Consider the following 23,011-nt stretch of genomic DNA (forward strand, 5'->3'; position numbering starts at 1 on the left):
GAATTTTATTTTTTTTTTTTTCAAGCGGGATGTGTACATTTCTCTATTGTACAAGTTTTATTTCAGCAAAAACTAAAGGTCCTAAAAATAATTTGTCACACATGCCAGTAGTCTGTTTGCCTTGAAGATAACATTCAAGTGTTGAATTTTGGTTCTATGCCAGTAAAGATGAATTTGTTCAGCTTTACTGCCATTGGAGATTCCAGATTGACATTAAGGGGTTGATTTACTAAAGGCAAATAGACTGTGTACTCTGCAAGAGCAGTTGCTCCAGAGCTTAGTAAATGAGCAGAAGCTCTGCTGACTTCCATCATCCAATCATATGTGCAAGCAAAAATGCTATTTTTTTTTATTTCCTTGCACGTGATTGGGTATTCTTTGCAGAGTGAAGTTTTACCTCATTTACTAAGCTCTGGAGCAAATGCACTTGCAGAGTGAACCTGCACTTTGCAAAGTGCACAGTCTACTTTCCTTTAGTAAATCAACCCCTAAGTTACTGTTTGTTACTTGTTACTTTGCTCTACCAATAGGACACCAGAAATTATGTCATATGATCTTCAGAGAGAAATGTGCAAGACATGTTTAAAGCTGCAATCCCACTATAGCATTTCATGAACACACGCAAAATCGCACAATTTTTTTAAAAAAAGTGCAAAAACCACATGTCACATTTACGGTGCCATTCATTTGTAAAGGCATCTCAAAGACAAAAAATGTGACAAATGTGGCAATAAGGTGCATGAACTACTTCATTGCATTTGTGGCAGGCAGGGCAGCCCATTAAAATGAATTGTCTGCCCTATTTATGTACATCTGGCGTCACGCTTCATAGTTGAAGGGGGGCCCTAAAATTTTGACCAATAGCTCCTCTCTACTGGTCTGTTCAAAGAAAAATGTCAAATGACCTCATAAGCGCATGTGTGCTGATTGTTTTACATTAGTGATAAGCAAATTCAATTGACAATATATTATAAACATTTCAGTGCGATTTGTACCCATCTGATTACCTGTGGAGACCAAACATTTATTTGAAAGGTTGGGAATGTTTCGCCCATCCCTATTGTTTTGTACTACTGTGACAGTAGTGATCTCACATCCCAACACTCAGAATGTGACCATTGCACTCTCAGCCTCACTCTGCACACAGATTTTCCAACTTGTATGACAACATTCTGTGCACCAGCAGACTAAGGGCCAGTTCCACAAAAATGCACTCCAGATCCATTTCGGATGCGTTTCTGCATGCGCGTTTTGATGCGTTCCAGTGCATTTTTGGTGCGTTTTTTATGCGTTTCTGGATGCATTACAGGTGCTTTTTTTCCCCTTCTTTTTTTCATGTTTTTTTTACTATACTAGGGTCCAGTGCATTTTTAATGCATTTTTGATGCGTTCCAGTGCACTTTAGTGCGTTTATGACGCGTTTTACTGCATTCCAGTACAGTCCAGTGCAGAAAAAATGCAGAATGTTCTACTTTTTTTTCTGGAACTGAAAAGCTCTGGAACTCACTTCGCTGGTGTGAACTATGCCATTGGAAACTATATAACCTACTTTCCATGTGTTTTTTGATGCAGAATAAAAACAAACTGGACTGCATGTGGTGTGAAATGGCCCTAAGAGTGATCACTATTCTGCGTTGGTTACCTCCACAATCAACCTTTTACACACAAGCTGTAGCATTTGAAATACAGTAATACCTTGGATTGCGAGTAACGCGGTTAACGAGCGTTTCGCAATACGAGCTATTATTTTTTTTAAATCCTTGGCTCGGTTTGCGAGCATTGTCTTGCAAAACGAACAGGATTCAAGCCTCTGTGGTGTGAAGTACCGCATTTGGCCAGAGGTGCGGGGGCGCCGGTGACACTTGGAGCCGCTCGGATGCACTCGGAGCCACTCGGAAACGCCTCTTTGAATGCATCCGAGTGGCTCCGATCGGTTTCTGAGTGTCTCCAGCGCCCCCCGCCTCTGGCCACATGCGGTACTGCATACAATAAAAGTCAGTGTGGAATGAATTATCTGAGTTTCCATTGACTTCTATGGGGAAACTCGCTTTGATATACGGGTGCTTTGGATTACACTCATTCTCCTATAACAAATTATACTCGTAATCCAAGGTACCACTGTAATGCAAAAACTCACATGAGCATATGCTGTAACAATTCTGACCTTTATGAATGTACAGAGATTTAAAATTCAGTGTTCCTCACAGAGGCAAAGTTTCTTTCATTTTTATTTTAAACATTTAGAGATTTACCTTAATGATTTTTAAATATTGTGTTATAGAAAAGAAAAATTGCAAGACAGTATTTACAAAAAATCATCAGTAAAATAAATGGGATTAAAAAGTGAAAACTATTTATTCACCTGCTCTTTAGGTCCGGTTCAGAGTCATTTATTTGCAGAGGAGTCTGATTTGGTGTATCAGAGTCACTGGCTCTCATAAATGACTATTATCATTCTTGAATAGTTTGGTTGAAATTGAGAGCTCCTGTTGCAGCTTTTTTTTTTGGCCCTCCATAGGAAGTCAAATGAATCAGAAATGAATGGCTAGATTTCCTAACAAAATTTTCTAATTTAGATTAATGTTATTACTATTATTATTGTTATATTATTATACAGGATTTATATAGCACCAACAGTTTGCACATCACTTTACAATAACAGTACAAGGGCAGACAGTATAGTTACAATACAATTCAATACAGGAGGAATCAGAGGGCCCTGCTCATTAGAGCCTACAATCTAGAAGGGAGGGTCAAGTGATACAAAAGGTAATAACTGTGGGGGATGAGCTGATGGACAAAATAAAAGTACAGTTGTTAGTTGTGGGCAGGATAGACTTCTCTGAAGAGAAACATGTTCAGGGATCGCTTACAAATGGATAGAGTTGGTGAATCGTGATAGATGGACAGATTGGGGTAGGGAGTTCCAAAGGTTGGGAGAGGCTTGGGAGAAGTCCTGGAGGAGAGCATGGGAGGAGATGATAAGGGAACTAGAGAGCAGGAGGTCTTGGAAAGAATGAAGAGAATGTTTTGGTTGGTATTTTGAGACTAGGTTAGCCACTTAAGGACCAAGCCTCTTTTTGAGATTTGTTGTTTAGTTAAAAACATTTTTTTTTTTGCTAGAAAATTACTTAGAACCCCCAAACATTATAAGTTTTTTTTTCTAACAACCTAGAGAATGAAATAGCGGTCGTTGCAATACTTTCTGCCACACCGTATTTGTGCAACGGTCTTACAAGCGCACTTTTTATGAAAAAAATACACTTTTTTGAATTAAGAAATAAGAAAACAGTAAAGTTAGCCCAATTGTTTTTTATATTGGGAAAAATAATGTTACGCCGAGTAAATTGATACCCAACATGTCATGCTTCAAAATTGCGCCCGCTTGTGGAATGGTGACAAACTTTTACCCTTAAAAATCTCCATAGGCGATGTTTAAAAAATTCTACAGGTTGCATGTTTTGAGGAGGTCTAGGGCTAGAATGATTGCTTTTGCGCTACCGATCGCGGTGATACCTCACATGTGTGGTTTGAACACCATTTTCATATGCGGGCACTACTCACGTATGCGTTCGCTTCTGCACGCGAGCTCGGCGGGACGGGGTGCGTTTAAAAATATTTTTTTTTCTTATTTATTTAACCTTTTATTTTTTATTTTTACACTGTTTTTTTTTTTTTTTAATGTGCCACTTTTATTTCTATTACAAGGAACGTAAATATCCCTTGTAATAGAAAAAAAGCATGACAGGACCTCTTAAATATGAGATCTGGGGTCAAAAAGACCTCAGATCTCATATTTACACTAAAATGCAATAATAATAAAAAAAGTGACTTTTTGACGTCGCCTTCTCCCTGCAATGTTATGGAGACGGATGGGGGCCATCTTCCCCTCACTCGTCTCCATACCCAGCAAGTGGCAGCATCCGATCTCCCCCGCCGCTGCCGACGGCTCCAGTAAGCGGCGGAGGGCACCAGAGCGTGGCGGGAGGGGCCCTCTCCCGCCACCAATAAAAGTGATCTTGCGGCGAAACCGCCACAGAGACCACTGTTATCGGAAAGCGGACCGCCAGCTGAAGAAGAGGATACCGGGGTTATGGCAGCTAGCTGCTGCCATAACAACGATATTCCCCTTCAAAGTTAGGACGTATATCGGCGTGCGGCGGTCCATAAGTGGTTAGTGATGTAGCTGGGGGGCCAAGTTATGGATGGCTTTGTAAATTATTGTTAGTATTTTGAATTTAATGTATTTTAAAAACTGCTCTCATCAAAAGTTTTCTCTCTTATCTGTGTTTCTAAAAGGTATTAGGGTACTACAATAGATACAGCATTGACAGCAAAAACCTGATCAATGAAATCAAAGCAATTGCCAGTGACCCCAAGGAGAAATTCTTCTTTAACGTGTCAGATGAAGCTGCACTTTTAGATAAAGCTGGAACCCTGGGAGAGAGAATTTTTAGCATTGAAGGTAATGCCAATTTACGCAACGTCTTCTTGTTTTTATTAACAATGAAAAAGTAAATGTATTACATCCGAGAGCATCATCTGAGAGGATTTTTTAAAGAAACATTGACAAGTAGATTTGGGCAGCTTCTTCATTTAAAGGGTTGAAATGTTATCTATTGACAGCACAGTGGCTAAGTGATTAGCATTTCCGCCTGGCAGCACTAGGGTAGCTGGTTCTAATTCCAACCACTACACAACCTGCCTGGAGTTTGCATGGTTCTCCTTGTGTCTGCGTGAGTTTCCTTCAGGTACTCCGGTTTCCTCCCACACTCCAAAAACATGCTGGTAGGTTAATTGGCTCCTGTCTAAACTGGTCCTAGTATGTGTATGTATGAATCTGAGTTAGTGACCTTAGATTGTAAGCTCCTTGAAGAGGGGGCCTGATGTGAATATACAAAATATATAAAGCGCTGCGTGAATTGTCGGCTCTATATACATTATCTCACAAAAGTGAGTACACCCCTCACATTTTTGTAAATATTTTATTATATCTTTTCATGTGACAACACTGAAGAAATGACACTTTGCTACAATGTAAAGTAGTGAGTGTACAGCTTGTATAACAGTGTAAATGTGCTGTCCCCTCAAAATAACTCAACTCACAGCCATTAAAGTCTAAACCGGAGGCAACAAAAGTAAGTACACCCCTAAGTGAAAAGGTCCAAATTGGGCCCAATTAGTAATTTTCCCTCCCCGGTGTCATGTGACTTGTTAATGTTACAAGGTCTCAGGTGTGAATGGGGAACAGGTGTGTTAAAGTTGGTGTTATCACTCTCACTCTCTGATACTGGTCACTGGAAGTTCAACGTGGCAAATAACTTTCTGAGGATCTGAAAAAAAAGAATTGTTGCTCTACATAAAGATGGCCTTGGCTATAAGAAGATTGCCAAGACCCTAAAACTGAGCTGCAGCACAGTGGTCAAGACCATACAGTAGTTTAACAGGACAGGTTCCACTCAGAACAGGCCTCGCCATGGTCGACCAAAGAAGTTGAGTGCACGTGCTCAGCATCATATCCAGAGGTTGTCTTTGGGAAATAAACTTATGAGTGCTGCCAGCATTGCTGCAGAGGTTAAAGGGATGGGGGTCAGCCTGTCAGTGATCAGACCATACGCCTCACACTGCATCAAATTGGTCTGCATGGCTGTCGTCCCAGAAGGAAGACTCATCTAAAGATGATGCACAAGAAAGCCCTCAAACAGTTTGCCAAAGACAAGCAGACTAAGGACATGGATTACTGGAACCATGTCCTGTGGTCTGAAGAGACCAAGATAAACTTATTTGGTTCAGATGGTGTCAAGCGTGTGTGGCGGCAACCACGTGAGGAGTACAAAGACAAGTGTGTCTTACCTACAGTCAAGCATGGTGGTGGAAGTGTCATGGTCTGGGGCTGCATGAGTGCTGCCGGCACTGGGGAGCTACAGTTCATTGAGGGAACCATGAATGCCAACATGTACTGTGACATACTGAAGCAGAGTATGATCCCCTCCCTTCGGAGTCTGGGCCGCAGGGCAGTATTCAAACATAATAACGACCCCAAACCCACCTCCAAGACGACCACTGCCTTGCTAAAGAAGCTGAAGGTAAAGGTGATGGACTGGCCAAGCATGTCTCCAGACCTAAACCCTATTGAGCATCTGTGGGGCATCCTCAAATGGAAAATGGAGGAGCGCAAGATTTCAAACATTCACCAGCTCTGTGATGTCATCATGGATGAGTGGAAGAGGACTCCAGTGGCAACCTGTGAAGCTCTGGTGAACTCCGTGCCCAAGAGGGTTAAGGCAGTGCTGGAAAATAATGGTGGCCACACAAAATATTCACACTTTGGGCCCAATTTAGACATTTTCACTTAGGGGTTTACTCAGTTTTGTTGCCAGCAGTTTAGACATGAATGGCTGTGTGTTGAGTTATTTTGAGGGGACAGCAAATTTACACTGTTATACAAGCTGTACACTCACTACATTACATTGTAGCAAAATGTCATTTCTTCAGTGTTGTCACATGAAAAGATATAATAAAATATTTACAAAAATGTGAGGGGTGTACTCACTTTTGTGAGATTCTGTAAGTACCTATAAACTGCTCATTAAAAATAAATATGGACAGTTTTCTATTTCACATGAACTCTTCAGGAAAACAGGGAGTCAACAGGAGTACTAGAGGACAGGGAAAAGAGGTCCATTGATGCATTAATAAAGGGGAAGTTAATGGAACCCATCAGGGCAGGGCCAGCGCTCCTGCTAGGCAAACTAGGCAGCCACCTAGGGTGCAATGCTGCCTAGGGGCCGCAGCCACGGCCGCTGACTTCCCGTCTGGCCAGGGAACATGGGGGGTTTAAGAATGCCACCCTACACAGGGCTGGGGCACTGACTGACTCTCCAGAGAAATCAGCAGCCATGGACAACATCCGTCACGGCTGCTGCAGAGGAGGTCAGCAGCAGCAGAGCCTGTGAGGAGGGGGCGATAGCTGGGGAGGCAGAGGAGGCAGGCATGAGGACAGTTGGGGAGGCGGAGGAGGCGGGCATGAGGACAGGTGGGGAGGCAGAGGAGGAGGGCACGAGGAAAGATGGGGAGGCAGAGGAGGCAGGCACAAGGGTAGCTGGGGAAGCGGGCATGAGGACAGCTGGGGAGGCAGAGCAGGCAGGCACGAGGACAGATGGGGAGGTGGAGGAGGCGGGCATGAGGACAGCTGGGGAGGCAGAGGAGGAGGGCACGAGGACAGCTGGGGAGGCAGAGGAGGCAGGCACATGGGTAGCTGGGGAGGCGGGCACGAGGACAGCTGGGGAGGCGGAGGAGGCGGGCATGAAGACAGCTGGGGAGGTGGGCACAAGGATAGCTGGGGGGCAGGCACAAAGATAGCTGGGGAAGCGGGGAAGGTGGGCACCATGTATCAAGTCTCCGGACACAGGAGAAATTCTGCTGCCCCGGTGAGTCTGCTCTGACCCTGTTGTAGTCACTCACACCCTAGGCAAGACTAACGCCACCCCACCGGCCGGGCGGGTGGCTGGGGGGTTGGTGTTAGTCTTGCAGTCTTGCCTATGGTGCGAATGAGTCAAGCACTTGCCCTGCATCAGGGCAGTACTAAAGGGCAAGGTACTCTTAGGGTAATACTGAGGGAAAAAACAGTGTGCCCATTAGGGCTATACTAAAGGGCATGGAAAGAGGGCATGAATAATCGTAGTATGTGTAGAAGAATATTGATGTTCTTTCTATTTTTCACATAGACATGTATTCAAAGAACATTGGACAAATCACTATTAATTATTTATACATTCATTTCCTATTTTAGGAACCACACAAGGAGGTGAAACCTTCCAGATGGAAATGTCACAAGTAGGCTTCAGTGCCCAATACTCACAGAACAAGGTAAAAGAAATATGAAAGTGTGATACTAGTAACAGGCCTGATCACGTGTGTGTGTGTGTGTGTGTGTGTGTGTGTGTGTGTGTGTGTGTGTGTAAAAGCTTAACTTCAGGAAAACAGCCTATTACACAGATGAAAAATATACAGTATATGGGAAATGTTTTACCCACAAAAGGATTTATATTCCTCTCCATCCAGTCCTGGGATTTACACAGTTCTGCTATCCTACACAGCCATGTCTGACAGGACGGGAAATATGATATTTCTTTGCTGCATTTAAACAGCTCCTACAAGTCTCCTCCAGCCTGCGATGAAAGGAAAAGCAGAAAATTGATGAGCTCATCTCCCTGTCACTCTGCTCTTTTCTACTATCAGCATGGCCCTTGTTAGCACATGAGCACTGTAACGCAACTGCTGTATAAGGGTTGCATAAGTTTGATACAAAGTCAAATTCAGGTAACATACACTGCTTGCATTGCATTTAAAAATACATTTAATGATGTATTATTGCCTACAAAGCTGCATTCAATTATCTGTAAAGGTATTTTTACTTTAACCACTTACAGACCGGAAGATTTTCCCCCTTAATGACCAGGCCATTTTTTGCGATACGGCACTGCATCGATTTAACTGACAATTGCATGGTCATGCGACGCTGTACCCAAACAAAATTTGCGTCCTTTTTTCCCCACAAATAGAGCTTTCTTTTGGTGGTATTTGATCACATCTGCGGTTTTTATTTTATTGCACTATAAACAAAAAAGAGTGAAAATTTTGAAAAAAATGAATATTTTTTACTTTTTGCTATAATAAATATCCCCCCAAAAAATAAAAAAATAAAAATTCTTCATCAGTTTAGACCAATATGTATTCCTCTACATATTTTTAAAAAATCGCAATAAGCACATATTGATTGGTTTGCACTAAAGTTATAGCTCCTACAAAATCAGGGATAGATTTATGGCATTTTTATTATTATTTTTTACTAGTAATGGCGGCGATCTGCTATTTTTAGCAGGACTGCGACATTGCGGCGAACACTTTTGACACTTTTTTGGGACCACTGGCATTTATACAGCAATCAGTGCTATAAAAATGCTGGCTGAAAAGGGGTTAACACCAGGGGGCGATCAAGGGGTTAAATGTGTTCCCTCATGTGTGTTTCTAACTGTGGGGGGATGGGACTGCCTGGAGGAGGAGACATATTGCTGTTCCTGATCACTAGGAACAGCAGATCTGTCTCTCCTCCCCTGTCAGAATGGGGATCTGTCTGTTCAACTCATAAACATGTAAATGGGCTCTTAACCTCCCTGACGGTTTTCCCGAGTGTGGCTCGGGGTTAAATTTCAGCACCATTAGCGATAACACTGAGCCACACTCAGGATTGCATTGCAGGATCCTGGTGCAGTGTACTTACCTTGTCCCCAGGATCCTGCGATGTCCCCCCACGCTGTCTGCCGGCTCTGTCCTCCTCCGAAGCCTCCCTGTGCCAGGCTCTGTTTCCTGCGAGCATCGCGACGCACGGGGGCAGAGCCTGGCGGCAAATTAAAAAAACTGTAAAAATCATAACACATACACTGTATAAAATCATTTCACTTCCCTTTTGTCCCCAGTGCTTTGTCCAATGCCCTGCATGCAGTTTTATATGATATATACTGTTCTTTCTGATTGGAAACTTGAGATTGTCCATAGCAACTAAAAAGTGTCCCTTTATGTCAAAAGTGGCTTTAGACCAGCTAGAAAACAGTGATAGTAAATTAGAACACTTGCAGAATTGAGCGATAGTGAATCGTGGGGAAATTTATTTTATTATTATTATATTATTTTTTTTTTTTAATTATTAATATTTATTTATTATAATTTATGATTTTGTGTTTCAAACTTCATCATACCCGGGATGTCTACTAGACTCTTGGTGGACAGATTTAAGTGTGTTATAAACGTCAAATTTCCATGCAAAATAATTGTACCGCTTTCAGCACCTAAAATCCAAAATAATCATACCACCAGGGAGGTTAAAGCACATAAACATACACAAAAACACACACATTATATTTGACAATGCAGTACACCGCAACGCACAAAGCACAGGTGCTTTAAGATCTACTGTATATTTGTAAATGTGCCGTTCAGAATGAATATTAATCACCCAATACACATGAAATTTGTTGTAATGGCCATTAAAATTTGTGTTTTTATGCATGTTAATGAAACATAAAGGTCTGGATCCAGTCTTAGGGGTTGATTTACTAAAAGTGGAGAGTGCAAAATCTGGGGCAGCTCTGCATAGAAACCAATCAGCTTCCAGGTTTTTTGTCAAAGCTGTTTAATTGAACAAGCTGAAGTTAGAAGCTGATTGGCTACCGTGCTCAGCTGCACCAGATTTTGCACTCTCCAATTTAATATATGAACCCCACAGTGTTTAATTACTGTAAATCAATACTTTTTTTGGGGCTTGGCAAATGAAAGGAACATGGAAGCTTCATTTTTCACTGTAAATATTTAGTGTACCTAAGGCGCTGATGAGAGTGATGGTTGGTTGTACCCAATAAAAAAGCTGGGTTTAATATCTTTTATTCAAAGTTTTACATATTTCAATACAAAGCCATGGAATAACCGTTGAAAGCAGAGAGCAAACATATGCCATGGTTGATGCCCTCCAAACAAATAAGAGCAGCAGACCATGCCCATGAAAAACAAACGTGACAACATTTAATGAGTAGAATAGGTTGCCAGACCTGTGTTGCTAGTTACAGAATTAATTGGAACTTCAGTGAAAAAAATGTGCACAGTTATTAGGAATAATAAAGACAAGAGCAAATAAGTAGCTCTTGGGGTGAGAATGACAAGAGGAAAGAGCTTTCTTAGAAGTAAATTTAATACGATGGGTTGGAATTTTCAACAAAATAACAATTGCTATCCTTTGTTGTAAATAAGCATAGAGCTGTAGTTGAGAGACAAGGCATTCCTATAGGAATGTGCAGAAACAAGATTTTCACATGATATAGTCCACTATCCACCTTTAGCAATATAGATTACAGCCTGTTCTTTCATATATCTTGGCATACTCTAGGTATCATCTCACCTCTTTTGTGCAATAGCCAAGCATCATCCTAAAGCTGCCAAGCAAAATGTTTGGTTTCTGTGTATAATTATTTATTTTACAATGCATTATAAGAACTGCAATTTATTATACTGTATGCATGCCATTAAACTGATATACCGGTAACACAAATTCACTGCAGATGTATCATTACAATTTTTACATTCACTACTGTGTTCTGTAGTGATGTAGGAGCCAGGGAAGCAACCACAATACACAGAATTCAATACTCCTGGAAGTGTTTGATGTGAAGATTCTCCTTGGGCTGGAACACTTTAGCAAAACCACAAACCGAGTCAGCACTTACCGCAGAGGTAAGTACAGTGCTTAGAAAAGTATTCATACCTCTTGAAATTTTATACATTTTATCATGTAACAACCAAAAACATAAATGTATGTTATTGGGATTTTATGTGATATACAAACAAAAAGTGGCACATAATTGTGAAGTGGAAGAAAAATGACAAATGGTTTTTAAAATTTCTTGCAAATAAATATGTGAAAAGTGTGGTGTGCATTTGTATTCAGCCCCCCTGAGTCAATACTTTGTAGAACCACCTTTTGTTGCAATTACAGCTGCGAGTCTTTTTGGGGATGTCTCTATCAGCTTTGCACATTTGGAGCATGAAAAGTTTACCCATTCTTCTTTGCAAAATAGCTCAAGCTCTGTCAGATTGGATGGAGAGCGTCTGTGAACAGCAATTTTCAAGTCTTGCCACAGATTCTCAATTGGATTTAGGTCTGGACTTTGACCATTCTAACATAGGAATATGCTTTGGTCTAAACCATTTCATTGTAGCTCTGCTGTATGTTTAGGGTTGTTGTCCTGCCGGAAGGTGAACCTCCAACCCAGTCTCAAATCTTTTGCAGACTCTAACAAGTTTTGTTCTAAAATTTCGCTATATTTGGCTCTTTCTATCTTCCCATCAACTCTGACCAGCTTCCCTGTTACTGCTGAATAAAAGCATCCCCACAACATGATGCTGCCACCACCATGTTTTACGGTGGGGATGGTGTGTTCAGGGTGATGTGCAGTGTTAGTTTTCCGCCACACATAGCGTTTTGCATTTAGGCCAAAAAGTTCAATTTTGGTCTCATCTGACCAGAGCACCTTCTTCCACATGTTTGTTGTGTCCCCCACATGGCTTCTCACAAACTGAAAATGGGACTTCTTTTGGCTTTCTTTCAACAATGGCTTTCTTCTTGCCACTTTTTCATAAAGGGCAGATTTGTGAAGTGCACGACTAATAGTTGTCCTCTGGACAGATTCTCCCACCTGAGCTGTGGATCTCTGCAACTCCTCCAGAGTTACCATGAGCCTCCTGGCTGCTTCTCTGATTATTGCTCTCCTTGCCCAGCCTGTCCGTTTAGGTGGACGGCCATGTCTTGGTAGGTTTGCAGTTGTGCCATACTCTTTCCATTTTCGGATGATGGATTGAACATTGCTCCGTGAGATGTTCAAAGCTTGGGATATTTTTTTATAACCTAACCCTGCTTTAAACTTCTCCACAACTTTATACCTGACCTGTCTGATCTGTCTGTGTTTTTTTGGCTTTCATGATGCTGTTTGTTCACTAAGCTTCTCTAGCAAACTTCTGAGTGCTTCACAAAACAGCTGTATTTATAATAAAATTAAATTACACACAGGTGGACTCTATTTACTAATTAGGTGACTTCTAAAGGCAATTGGTTCAACTAGATTTTAGTTAGGGCTATCAAAGTAAAGGCCGCTAAATACAAATGCATGCCACATTTTTCACATATTTATTTGTAAAAAATGTGGAAAACCATTTATCGTTTTTTTTCCACTTCACAAATATGTGCCACTTTGTGTTGGTCTATCACATAAAATCCCAACAAAATGCATTTATGTTTTTGGCTGTAACATGACAAAATGTGGAAACTTTCAAGAGGTATGAATACTTTTTCAAGGCACTGTATATAGAAATTCATCTTATTATAGAAATTATAGAAAGACATCTTTTTTCAGGTGTCCTTTTTAAAGAGAAATAAGGACAAAAAGGTTAGGGCCACAAGAGGTTCTACCCCCCCCCCCCACACCCCCCTCGAATTGATGGTCTTGGGGGTGCAGTATTCCTTCCTCAGGCCTGTCTGAATGTCTTCTATAAAGATAGGTCTCTAAACACTACAAATTGCTGGAAAGTGGAACTGGTCCCGTTTTGAAAATGTGTTTTCCTTCTTCCTGTGTGCTGAGCTCATGTATTAGTCCTAAGCGTGCCTCCAACTTGAAAAGGTTGGATGCCTGGTATGCTATTTCAAAAGATGTTGCACCCAAGACAGGTGCCCTTTCTGCCTATGCTTAAGCATGGTCCTGATAAACAAACTATTATTAACACATTAAATCTACCTGTAGGTAAATAACTGTTGGTTTGAATATATCACAATCTTAATACATTATTATGCCCCGCAGAAATCACTGGTGTTGGGAGCTGTTGGTGCTTATGACTGGAGTGGCACCATTGTGCACCAAAATTCAAACCAGTTTTCTATTTTCCCCTACAATGCATTTGAAAAGGTTCTTTATGACCGAAACCAAAGTTCTTATCTAGGTAAGTTTGAGGTTCATAAAGGAAAGTTCATTACTGCAAAAGTTTTTCAAAATATCTTTATTACTGGCTATAGGTTTGTGTAGTCCTCAGACTGTGAAGTTAGGCACATATGACTCAAGGCACCATTCCTGCTCATAAAATATTTAGAAGGATGATGAATGATGAATTACTGTAGGATTTCCTTGTATCATATAACTCAAACATACATCTAGATAAAGAAGATTTTCTGACTCTATTAAAGATGGTACAGTATTTCCTGGAGACTATTAGGTCTCTGATTTATTCATTTCTGGAGTAGCTGTTTAAACCAAAATGCTTTCCAGAATATACTTTTGTTAGGATGGAATGGGCAGATCTTGAACACCAACTGGACCCTCACCACTGTACAAAGTGTTCTCTCCACACTTGTCTTAGATATACCAGTCTGACACATTGGCTTTGCAGGTGGTCTGCTTGTTAACCAACAGCTTGTATGGTCCTCATATATTAATATGAAGAACCCACTGGAGAGAATCACTGCCCCCGTACACAAAAGAGAAAAATCCAGTTAAGTTGGAGTTGTTTTGCAATATAACACATATTTGCATCCATATGGTTCAATGTCTGTCCCATTTAGAAGGCTTGTCCTCATTAAAGTATAACTCCATGCTACAGCACTGCCACCAGTCCATTTCTGGCTAAATGATAGCCAGTATAATTGTACTCATTTGCTGTAAACCAAACCTTTCTTTGACACACCCTGGGGGTAGTCTAGGACTGATGAGCACTTACACGTCAATATATATGAGTTTTGCGGAGTCCAGGAGAAAGGCCCACCCCTGCCAAGAAAGAAGAGGAAGGACCCATGACATCACAGGGCTGGTTTGAAGACTGTAGAGAAAAAGATATGTTTATGGTGTTTTTATTAAAAAAAAAAAAAAAAAAGAGGAAAGGATCAAGGGAAGGTGTGTGTAGGGGAAGCAGAGGTGGTGGTGGGGGGGTATAGGCTTCTAGTTCGGCAGTGGAAGGAAACATAGAAACAGCTGGAGTTCTGCTATAACTCCAGGGAAAAAGTTCCAAGGCCACATTATGGATGTAATTACATACCAGGCCAGAATTTTATACAGGAAAAAAATGGATAAGTAAATTGTATGAGGAAATAGGGTTGTCTTATATGTTGCTACCCCCTGTGTTACTGAAAGCTTCAAGTTTGGATTCAGCAACATTATACACTCCTGTCAGCATCTCTTCATGAAAGCTTGCCTCTTGGGAAAAAACCTACAACTAATTTAATGTCTTGGTATGTCATATGAAAACCATATGCTGTGAAGTAATTTGCTTTCTGAATGCGTTCCATACATCTTTTTTGCAGGATATTCTGTTGCCATTCTCAATGTAGGAAACTCGGTGAACTTTGTTGCCGGAGCCCCAAGAACAAATTACACTGGTCAGGTTGTGGTTTACACCATTAATAATAAGGGGAATGTGACGATCCTTCAGATACAGAAAGGAGAACAGGTATGTGAACCCAGTGGAATCCTACATATCGCTCATTAACAAGCCTGAAGTCTTGACTGTCTGTATTGCTGCTCTGCCTTTCTGTACCATAAACAATAGTTGAAGAATGGTAGGATCATCAGACTGATTGCTTTTAAATGGTACAGACATTTCTTGTTTTAAAGTTGAACTCAAGGTATGATCCCTATTACGTAGTTACATTGGTCCAGCTTGGGCCAATGTAAGTATGCATATCTTATACCCGATAAGCTGCTGGGGAAGTCGACAATCACTGTGATAGTCAGCACTACTACAGGGATAGCAAAAACATTCAGATTTTCTTCTGACTCCAATGGTACATTCTTTGAGACTATTGGCTCTCAGGGACCCATGTGAGCTGGTTCAAAGGTTATGCAGTGCATTATTTGTTTAGGCATAATTTTGGTTGTCAGATCGGAGGCTCACCATAGCTTGATATTCCCTTTGAACTGAAGATGACTCAGAATCCCTAAAGCCTCGTACACACAATCAGATTGTTGGCCAACAAAACCGTGGACTTTTGTCCAAAGGGCATTGGCCCAAACTTGTCTTGCATACAAACGGTAAGGAATTGTCGGCCAATAAATACAAATGTAGTGACGTACTACGTTGTTTTTCAGCTCTTTAGTGCCACCCTTTGGGCTCCTTCTGCTAATTTCGTGTTAGTAGAAGTTTGGTGAGTGTTGATTTGCACTTTTCATTTTGCACTTTTCATTTTGCGCTTTTCAGTTTGTTTCTGAACAGCCGTTCGTCAACCAGTCATGTTGCGGAATCAGAGGAGATAACGTGTTTTTATTATGGAGTTATTGCTTTGACATTTTTTTTTTGGTTCAATAATGATTTTATTTGGTACATTTTCTATATTTTTGGATGCATAGAATGCACTTTTTGGTTAAGTTCTATTGGCAGATAGCATGTCTAATTCTATTTGTTTTCTTTTTTAACGTACAATAAAAAAATTGTGTAGAATAATACTTGGCTATGTGTTTTACTTCAAATGACAGTTTGGGAGTAGGCAGTTACATTTAAAAAATACAATGCAAAATTGACAAGGGACACCAACATAGTTGTATCTTTGGTCTTATGGTGTTGGGGTAACTTGCCCAAATAAAAAGGAAAAAAAAAAAGCATAATAATATTATTCTTGATATCACTAAAAAAAAAAAAGCCTTTGAAAATTAGTTTGCAATAACTCCATCAGTATCACCAGCAAAGCAGCTTCATTATTATCCCATTAAAGAAGAGAATGTGCGCTGCATTTTGAGATTTCATAATTGGACACGTCACAAAAGTTAATTCTCCATTATGAACGCTAGTTTACAAGACCGATCGCTTCTGGCTTGTCCTTGCTTCCGAGCATGCATGTTTGTACTTTGGACTTTTGCCCAACGGACTTGTGTACACACGCTCAGAAAATCCGACAGCAGACATTTGTCCGTGGAAAATTTTAAAACCTGCAATCCAACATTTGGCTGTGGAAAATCCGACAACAATTGTCCGATGGAGCATACAAATGGTTGGATTTGCCGCCAACAGCTTGTCATCGCACATTTCCCTTCAGAAAATCCGATCGTGTTTGCGAGGCTTAACTCTGAGCACTTATTGCTTTTTGTGGGTTACCATTGTCGTAGTTTTGCATTGTCTTTAGGTCTAACAACCTCCTAGAACCTTCACATTTATTTGGGGCATTGATGTTTGTTGTCTTTCTACAGGATAATCGATGTAAAAGTGGGGAGATTGTGAAGTCCATGATGCCTTTTTTTCCCAATTTATTTGCAGATTGGTTCCTATTTTGGCAGTGTGTTGTGTGCTGTAGATGTGGACAAGGATTCTATCACAGATGTGTTGTTAGTAGGAGCCCCCATGTTCATGAATGAGAACAAGAAAGAACAAGGACAAGTGTATCTATTTTCCATCAATGGGGTAAAATCTGTATTCTTTTTTTTTTCTAAACCCTAGTAAAATACAATATCATTCAATATTACAATGTCAAGTAATTCCATAAGCTTAAGTGAGATATGAACAGATATGTATTTCTCTCTCTTTTTTTTTTTTTTTTTTAGGGAACTTTAAATCAGCGTGAACAGTTGGAAGGTCCTGATAATCTGGACAATGCTCGGTTTGGAGCAGCCATAGCGGCACTATCCGATATCGATTTGGATGGTTTTAATGATGTTATTGTTGGAGCACCTTTAGAAAATGAGGCCAGCGGTGCTGTTTATATTTACAACGGAAAGAAAAATACAATTAGGACCAAGTATTCCCAAGTATGGACACTTATGAAAATTACAATTTAAATACATTTATTTATATAATATAATTTCAAATATATGAGCGGACACAGATATCAGAAGACAACCTCTTTTATGTTGGAAGAGGTGAAGTTAACGATTTGCATAGACACAACCCAAATTTACCCCAATTCTCCCTCTCCACCTCTAGATCATGTTCGAGCATTGTTTCTTTTGTCATCACCAGGCTTCCAAAATTCTGATAAGGGCAGCTACTGGGACCTAGTTCTTAACATAAACAAACTACCAGAACCAAAAGCCCTTTCCCTACAAATAGTATGTGTGATTTTGGAAGACAAGTCAGCAATAATCTTTAAATAAAAGAAAGAATACTAATGCACAAACCACATTAAAAGGTCAAAATAATAAAGGAGCAGCAGCCGACATGAAATAGTGCCCCCACAATAAAACAGAATATAAATAAATAAATGTGGCACTAACTCAAATCAATTGTGTAACAATAAAATGTGAAATTTTGAAAAGCTGATCACATATAGCAAAGGATAACACACATGAAGTGACAAATGTATTAGTGAATAAAGTCCAACTGTAATCCATTCAGTGAAATAATAGTCCAAAATTAAAATCTCAAACATTAAAATGCATGTGCAAAAAATATTGTAATGATTGATGGTAGAAATGTGAAGATCAGGTGCAGAGGAAGGCATAAACTTTTAAACATTGTGGTCACACTTCCTTTCACCATTCAAAATTCACCAAAAGTGTGCTCCAGCCACTCACCTTAAATGAAGACCCTAGCGGGTCTAGCAGCGCTTTGGATAAATTAGATTAGGTATTCAGATTGACAGATCAATTAGCAATTGTTGAAAAGCTAGAATTAAAGCTTGCGTTTAGCTAAAATGAAAAACATAAAAATCAACACAAGGGACACAACTTACAGTAAGTACAATGTATCCCTTGTGTAGATTATTCTTCTTTCAAGAGAAATATTCTTCCATCCCTGCCCACTTCCACCGCTCTGATCTTCCAGTTCAATGGTAGTTAATACAGCTAAAGGTCTTATGCCCACCCTTTCCAGCCAGATACATGATTCATAGAAGCTATAGTAAGATTGACAGGAAACAAACATACACTTGTGGTCATTTTTGCAATTACAATAGGAAACCATTAAAAAAACATTCAAAAAGTTCTAAGCCGAATGGTAACTTTTTCAGCATTGTTTAGATCAGTGGTTCTCAACCTCTCTAGTGCTATGACCCCTTGATAAAATTTCCCAAGTTATGGGGACCCCTAACATTAAAATAATTTTCATAGCATGGGTTGTCAGCACCCAAGGCAAGACAAGTAATTTGTGCCCCTAACCCACAGACATTTAGTGCTCCATGAGTCCCTTCCACTCGTACAGTATTAAAACCCCTTATGGTACATTTTAGGATGTGCCACTCTTTCTCTTTGTTCTCCTTTTATCTCTCTCTATCCTAATTTCTTGTTTTTTCCCCATCCCTCTCTCTAGCTATTTTTCTTGTTCTCTCTCTTATTCTTTCTCTCCCTTTTTCTTTGTTCCTCCCCCTCTTTTCCTCTCCCTTCCATGTATTCTCTATTTTTATTCCTTCTCTTACTCCTTGGTGGGGGGGTGGGGGATGGGATAAGTGGTAGTGCTGGTGGGGGGGTGGGATCAATGGCAGTGCTGGTGGGAGTTCTGATCAGCCAACTTAGGTGCTCTTGATTAGGGATGGGCCAAACACCCCCCTGTTCCAGTTCACATCCAGAACATGCGAACAGGCAAAAAATTAGTTTGAACACGCGAACACCGTTAAAGTCTATGGGACACGAGCATGAAAAATCAAAAGTGCTAATTTTAAGGGTTAATATGCAAGCTATTGTCATAAAAAGTGTTTGGGGACCCGGGTCCTGGCCCAGGGGACATGAATCAATGCAAAAAAAAGTTTTTAAAACGGCCGTTTTTTCGGGAGTAGTGAGTTTAATAATGCTTAAAGTGAAACAATAAAAGTGAAATATTCCTTTAAATTTCCTACCTGGGGGTGTCTATAGTATGCCTGTAAAGTAGCGCATGTTTCCCGTGTTTCTAACAGTCCGAGAGCAAAATGACATTTCTAAAGGAAAAAAAGTAATTTAAAAGTGCTAGCGCTAGTGCCATCTATTAATGAATTGTCGGTCCCAACAATACACAGAAAAGTCATTGAAAGTCATTGAAAAATAAAAAAAATGCGTGGGGGTCCCCCAAAATTCCATTACCAGGCCCTTCAGGTCTGGTATGGATATTAAGGGGAACTCCGCGCCAAAATTTAAAAAAAAAAAAGGCGTGGGGTTCCCCCAAAAATCCACACCAGACCCTTATCCGAGCACACAACCTGGCAGGCCACAGGAAAAGAGGGGGGACGAGAGAGAGCGCCCCCCTCCTGAACCATACCAGGCCACATGCCCTCAACATGGGAAGGATGTCCCCATGTTGATGGGGACAAGGGCCTCATCCCCACAACCCTTGCCCTGTGGTTGTGGGGGTCTGCGGGCTGGGGGCTTATCGGAATCTGGAAGCCCCCTTTAACAAAGGGGACACCCAGATCCCGCCCCCCCTATGTGAATTGGTAAGGGGTACATTGTACCCCTACCATTTCACAAAAAGTGTCAAAATGTTAAAAAAACCACAGGAGACGGCTTGGGACAAGTCCTTTATTAAAAATAAAAAAATAAAAGAGATTCCAGAGATGTAATCCAATAAATCCATGCTCCTACTCCAGCGATGTAATCCAAATCTCAATCTCCAACGATGGATGATCTCCAGCGAAGGAACACGCACAGAATGCTGCCTCCTCTGGAGGCACCGAGCCAATGACGTGGCGCTAGCTTGACAGGTCTTATGTAGCTGAGGGCGGGGACACCCGTCATGTGACCCCACCCCCCTCTGACAAGGGGAAATGCCGGGGTTTCCCAGTGACGTGTATGGGTGACCCTGCCTCCTCTGATGCAAAGCAGGATTGCCGTTGCATGTGGCCTGATACGGTTCAGGAGGGGGGCGCTCTCTCGTCCCCCCCTCTTTTCCTTCAGTCTGCCAGGTTGCGTGCTTGGATAAGGGTCTGGTGTGGATTTATGGGGGAACCCCATGCCATTTTTTTTTTAATTTTGGCGAGGAGTTCCCCTTAAAATCCATACCAGACCCTTTATTGTATGGATTTTTGGGGGGAATCCCACGCCATTTTTTTTTTTAATTTTGGCGTGGAGTTCCCCTTAATATCCATACCGGACCTGAAGGGCCTGGTAATGGAATTTTGGGGGCAATTTTGCAATTACTTTCAATGACTTTTATGTGTATTGTGGGGCCGACAATTCATTAATAGCCGGCACTAGCTCTAGCACTTTTAAATTACTTTTTTTACCTTGAGAAATGCCATTTTGCGGACTGTTATAAACACGAGAAACATGTGCTACTTTACAGACATACTATAGACACCCCCCAGGTATGAAATTTAAAGGAATATTTCACTTTTATTGTTTCATATCACTGCTCCCGAAAAAACGGACGTTTTTAAAACTTTTTTTTGCATTGATACATGTCCCCTGGACCCGGGTCCCCAAATACTTTTTCTGACAATAACTTGCATATTAACCTTTAAAATTAGCACTTTAGATTTCTCCCATAGAATTTTAAAGGGTGTTCCGCGGCTTTTCGAATTTGCCGCGAAGACCCCAAATTGTTCGCTGTTCGGCGAACGGTCGAACAGCCAATGTTCGAGTCGAACTCATGTTCAAATCGAACAGATAGCCCACCCCTACTCTTGATCAAGGTCATCTGCTGATCTGAGAACTGTTGTGGGGACTTTTAATGGCAACTATAATCACAGGTAGTGTATCTCCGACTTTGTGGTGTCTCGTAGCAGTGACACCTATGCCGAAATCAGGAGATTAGGGTCTCCTCCAGCCCCTCCCACTTCACATTCCTCACCAGTCAGCTGACCTCTAGTCTCTGCCCCCCCAGCCATGCCGTGAACTGAATAGATGGTTGCGAAGAGGTTAAGTGGGTGGCCGTGGGCTCCAGGAACAGCCTGGTTGGTCGGCTACAAGCTCCAGGGACAGCCCTGCTGGGCGGCCACGAAAAGGCTGGGAGAGCGATGCGGGCTTCAGGAACATCTCAGGATTCAGTGACCCCTGGCAAATCATCATTTGATTTGACCCCCGAGGGGGTCCTGAACCTAAGTTGAGAACCACTGGTTTAGAGGTTATTTCACTAGTACCTGTCATTAAACGTCATTGGTAACCTCCATTTTTCAAATGCAGAGACCCCCAGTGTGTTAAAGAAATTTAGCTAAGTAAAGTATACATATGCACACATTGCACTGATTTGATTGATAAATGGTTTTCTTTCTTTTAGAAAATACTTGGATCCTCAGTTAACACACAATTGCAGTTTTTTGGAAGATCAGTTGATGGACACACTGATTTAAATGGAGATTCCATAACTGATGTGTCTGTTGGTGCTTTTGGAAAAGCAGTGCAGTTTTGGTGAGTAAATCAAATGACTAAAATGGAATTATTAAACCAACATATCATACAGAGAGCCTGGACATGTCAACCCTCCCCCCTCCCCCCCAGTAAATGGGTGGTTTGCACTCCTGTTAATGCTCATGAATATTTAAAAGACACAGATATATGGAAGCTGTGCTTGTTGACTTATTAAAGGGGTGCAAGGTTCAAGGCTGCAATGTTTATCCTTCCTTCACTGCTTTGGATAATGATATGTGTATCAGGTGCACAGTTTATTGCTTCTTGTAGGTGTTATGCTTTTTGCACTATTCTGGACAAGGTTATGGGACATGATACTGACCCTAATAATAATCTCCTATGTAAACATCCTTCTTATACCCCATCACATAAGGGCTGGATTAGGCAAGTAATATAGTACACTATATTGTCAAAAGTATTGGGACGTCTGCCTTTACACACACATGAACTTTAATTGCATCCCAGTCTTAGTCCGTAGGGTTCAATATTGAGTTGGCCCACCCTTTGCAGCTATAACAGCTTCATCTCTTCTGGGAAGGCCGTCCACAAGGTTTAGGAGTGTGTCTATTAGAATGTCTGACCATTCTTCCACAAGCGCATTTGTGAGGTCAGGCACTGATGTTGGATGAGAAGGCCTGGTATGCAGTCTCTGCTCTAATTCATCCCCAAGGTGTTCTATCGGGTTGAGGTCAGGACTCTGTGCAGGCCAGTCAAGTTTCTCTGCTCCAAACTCGCTCATCCATTTCTTTATGGTTCTTGCTTTGTACACTGAACTTTAATGGCATCCCAGTCTTAGTCCGTAGGGTTCAATATTGAGTTGGCCCACCCTTTGAAGCTATAACAGCTTCATATATTCTGCAAAGGCTGTCCACAAGGTTTAGGAGTGTGTCTATGGTAATGTTTGACCATTCTTCCAGAAGCACATTTGTGAGGTCAGGCACTGATGTTGGGTGAGATGGACTGGGTCGCAGTTTCCACTCTAATTCATCCCAAAAGTGTGCTATTTGGGTTGAGGCCAGTCACGTTCCTCCACCCCAAACTCGCTCATCCGTGTCTTTATGGATCTTGCTTTGTGCACTGGTGCGCAGTCATGTTGGAACAGGAAGGGGTCATCCCTAAACTGTTCTCACAAAGTTGGGAGCGTGAAATTGTCCAAAATGTCTTGGTATGCTGACGCCTTAAGAGTT

The 23,011-nt window shown here is 41.2% G+C and overlaps 1 protein-coding gene across 1 annotated transcript in view; it reads left to right on the forward strand.

Moving 5' to 3' along the window:
• The window catches only part of ITGA2 (integrin subunit alpha 2), a 236,103-nt gene that overhangs the window by 117,120 nt on the left and 95,972 nt on the right, over positions 1 to 23,011 (forward strand). Inside the window, exons 9-15 of the mRNA XM_073622309.1 lie at positions 4,300 to 4,465; positions 7,793 to 7,869; positions 13,401 to 13,539; positions 14,891 to 15,036; positions 16,834 to 16,977; positions 17,118 to 17,321; positions 21,694 to 21,824. Coding sequence (XP_073478410.1) covers positions 4,300 to 4,465; positions 7,793 to 7,869; positions 13,401 to 13,539; positions 14,891 to 15,036; positions 16,834 to 16,977; positions 17,118 to 17,321; positions 21,694 to 21,824 — 1,007 coding nt within the window. The remainder of the gene's footprint in view (positions 1 to 4,299; positions 4,466 to 7,792; positions 7,870 to 13,400; positions 13,540 to 14,890; positions 15,037 to 16,833; positions 16,978 to 17,117; positions 17,322 to 21,693; positions 21,825 to 23,011) is intronic.

This window comes from Aquarana catesbeiana, linkage group LG01 (assembly GCF_042186555.1).
Source record: "Aquarana catesbeiana isolate 2022-GZ linkage group LG01, ASM4218655v1, whole genome shotgun sequence".
Taxonomy (NCBI): Eukaryota; Metazoa; Chordata; class Amphibia; order Anura; family Ranidae; genus Aquarana; species Aquarana catesbeiana.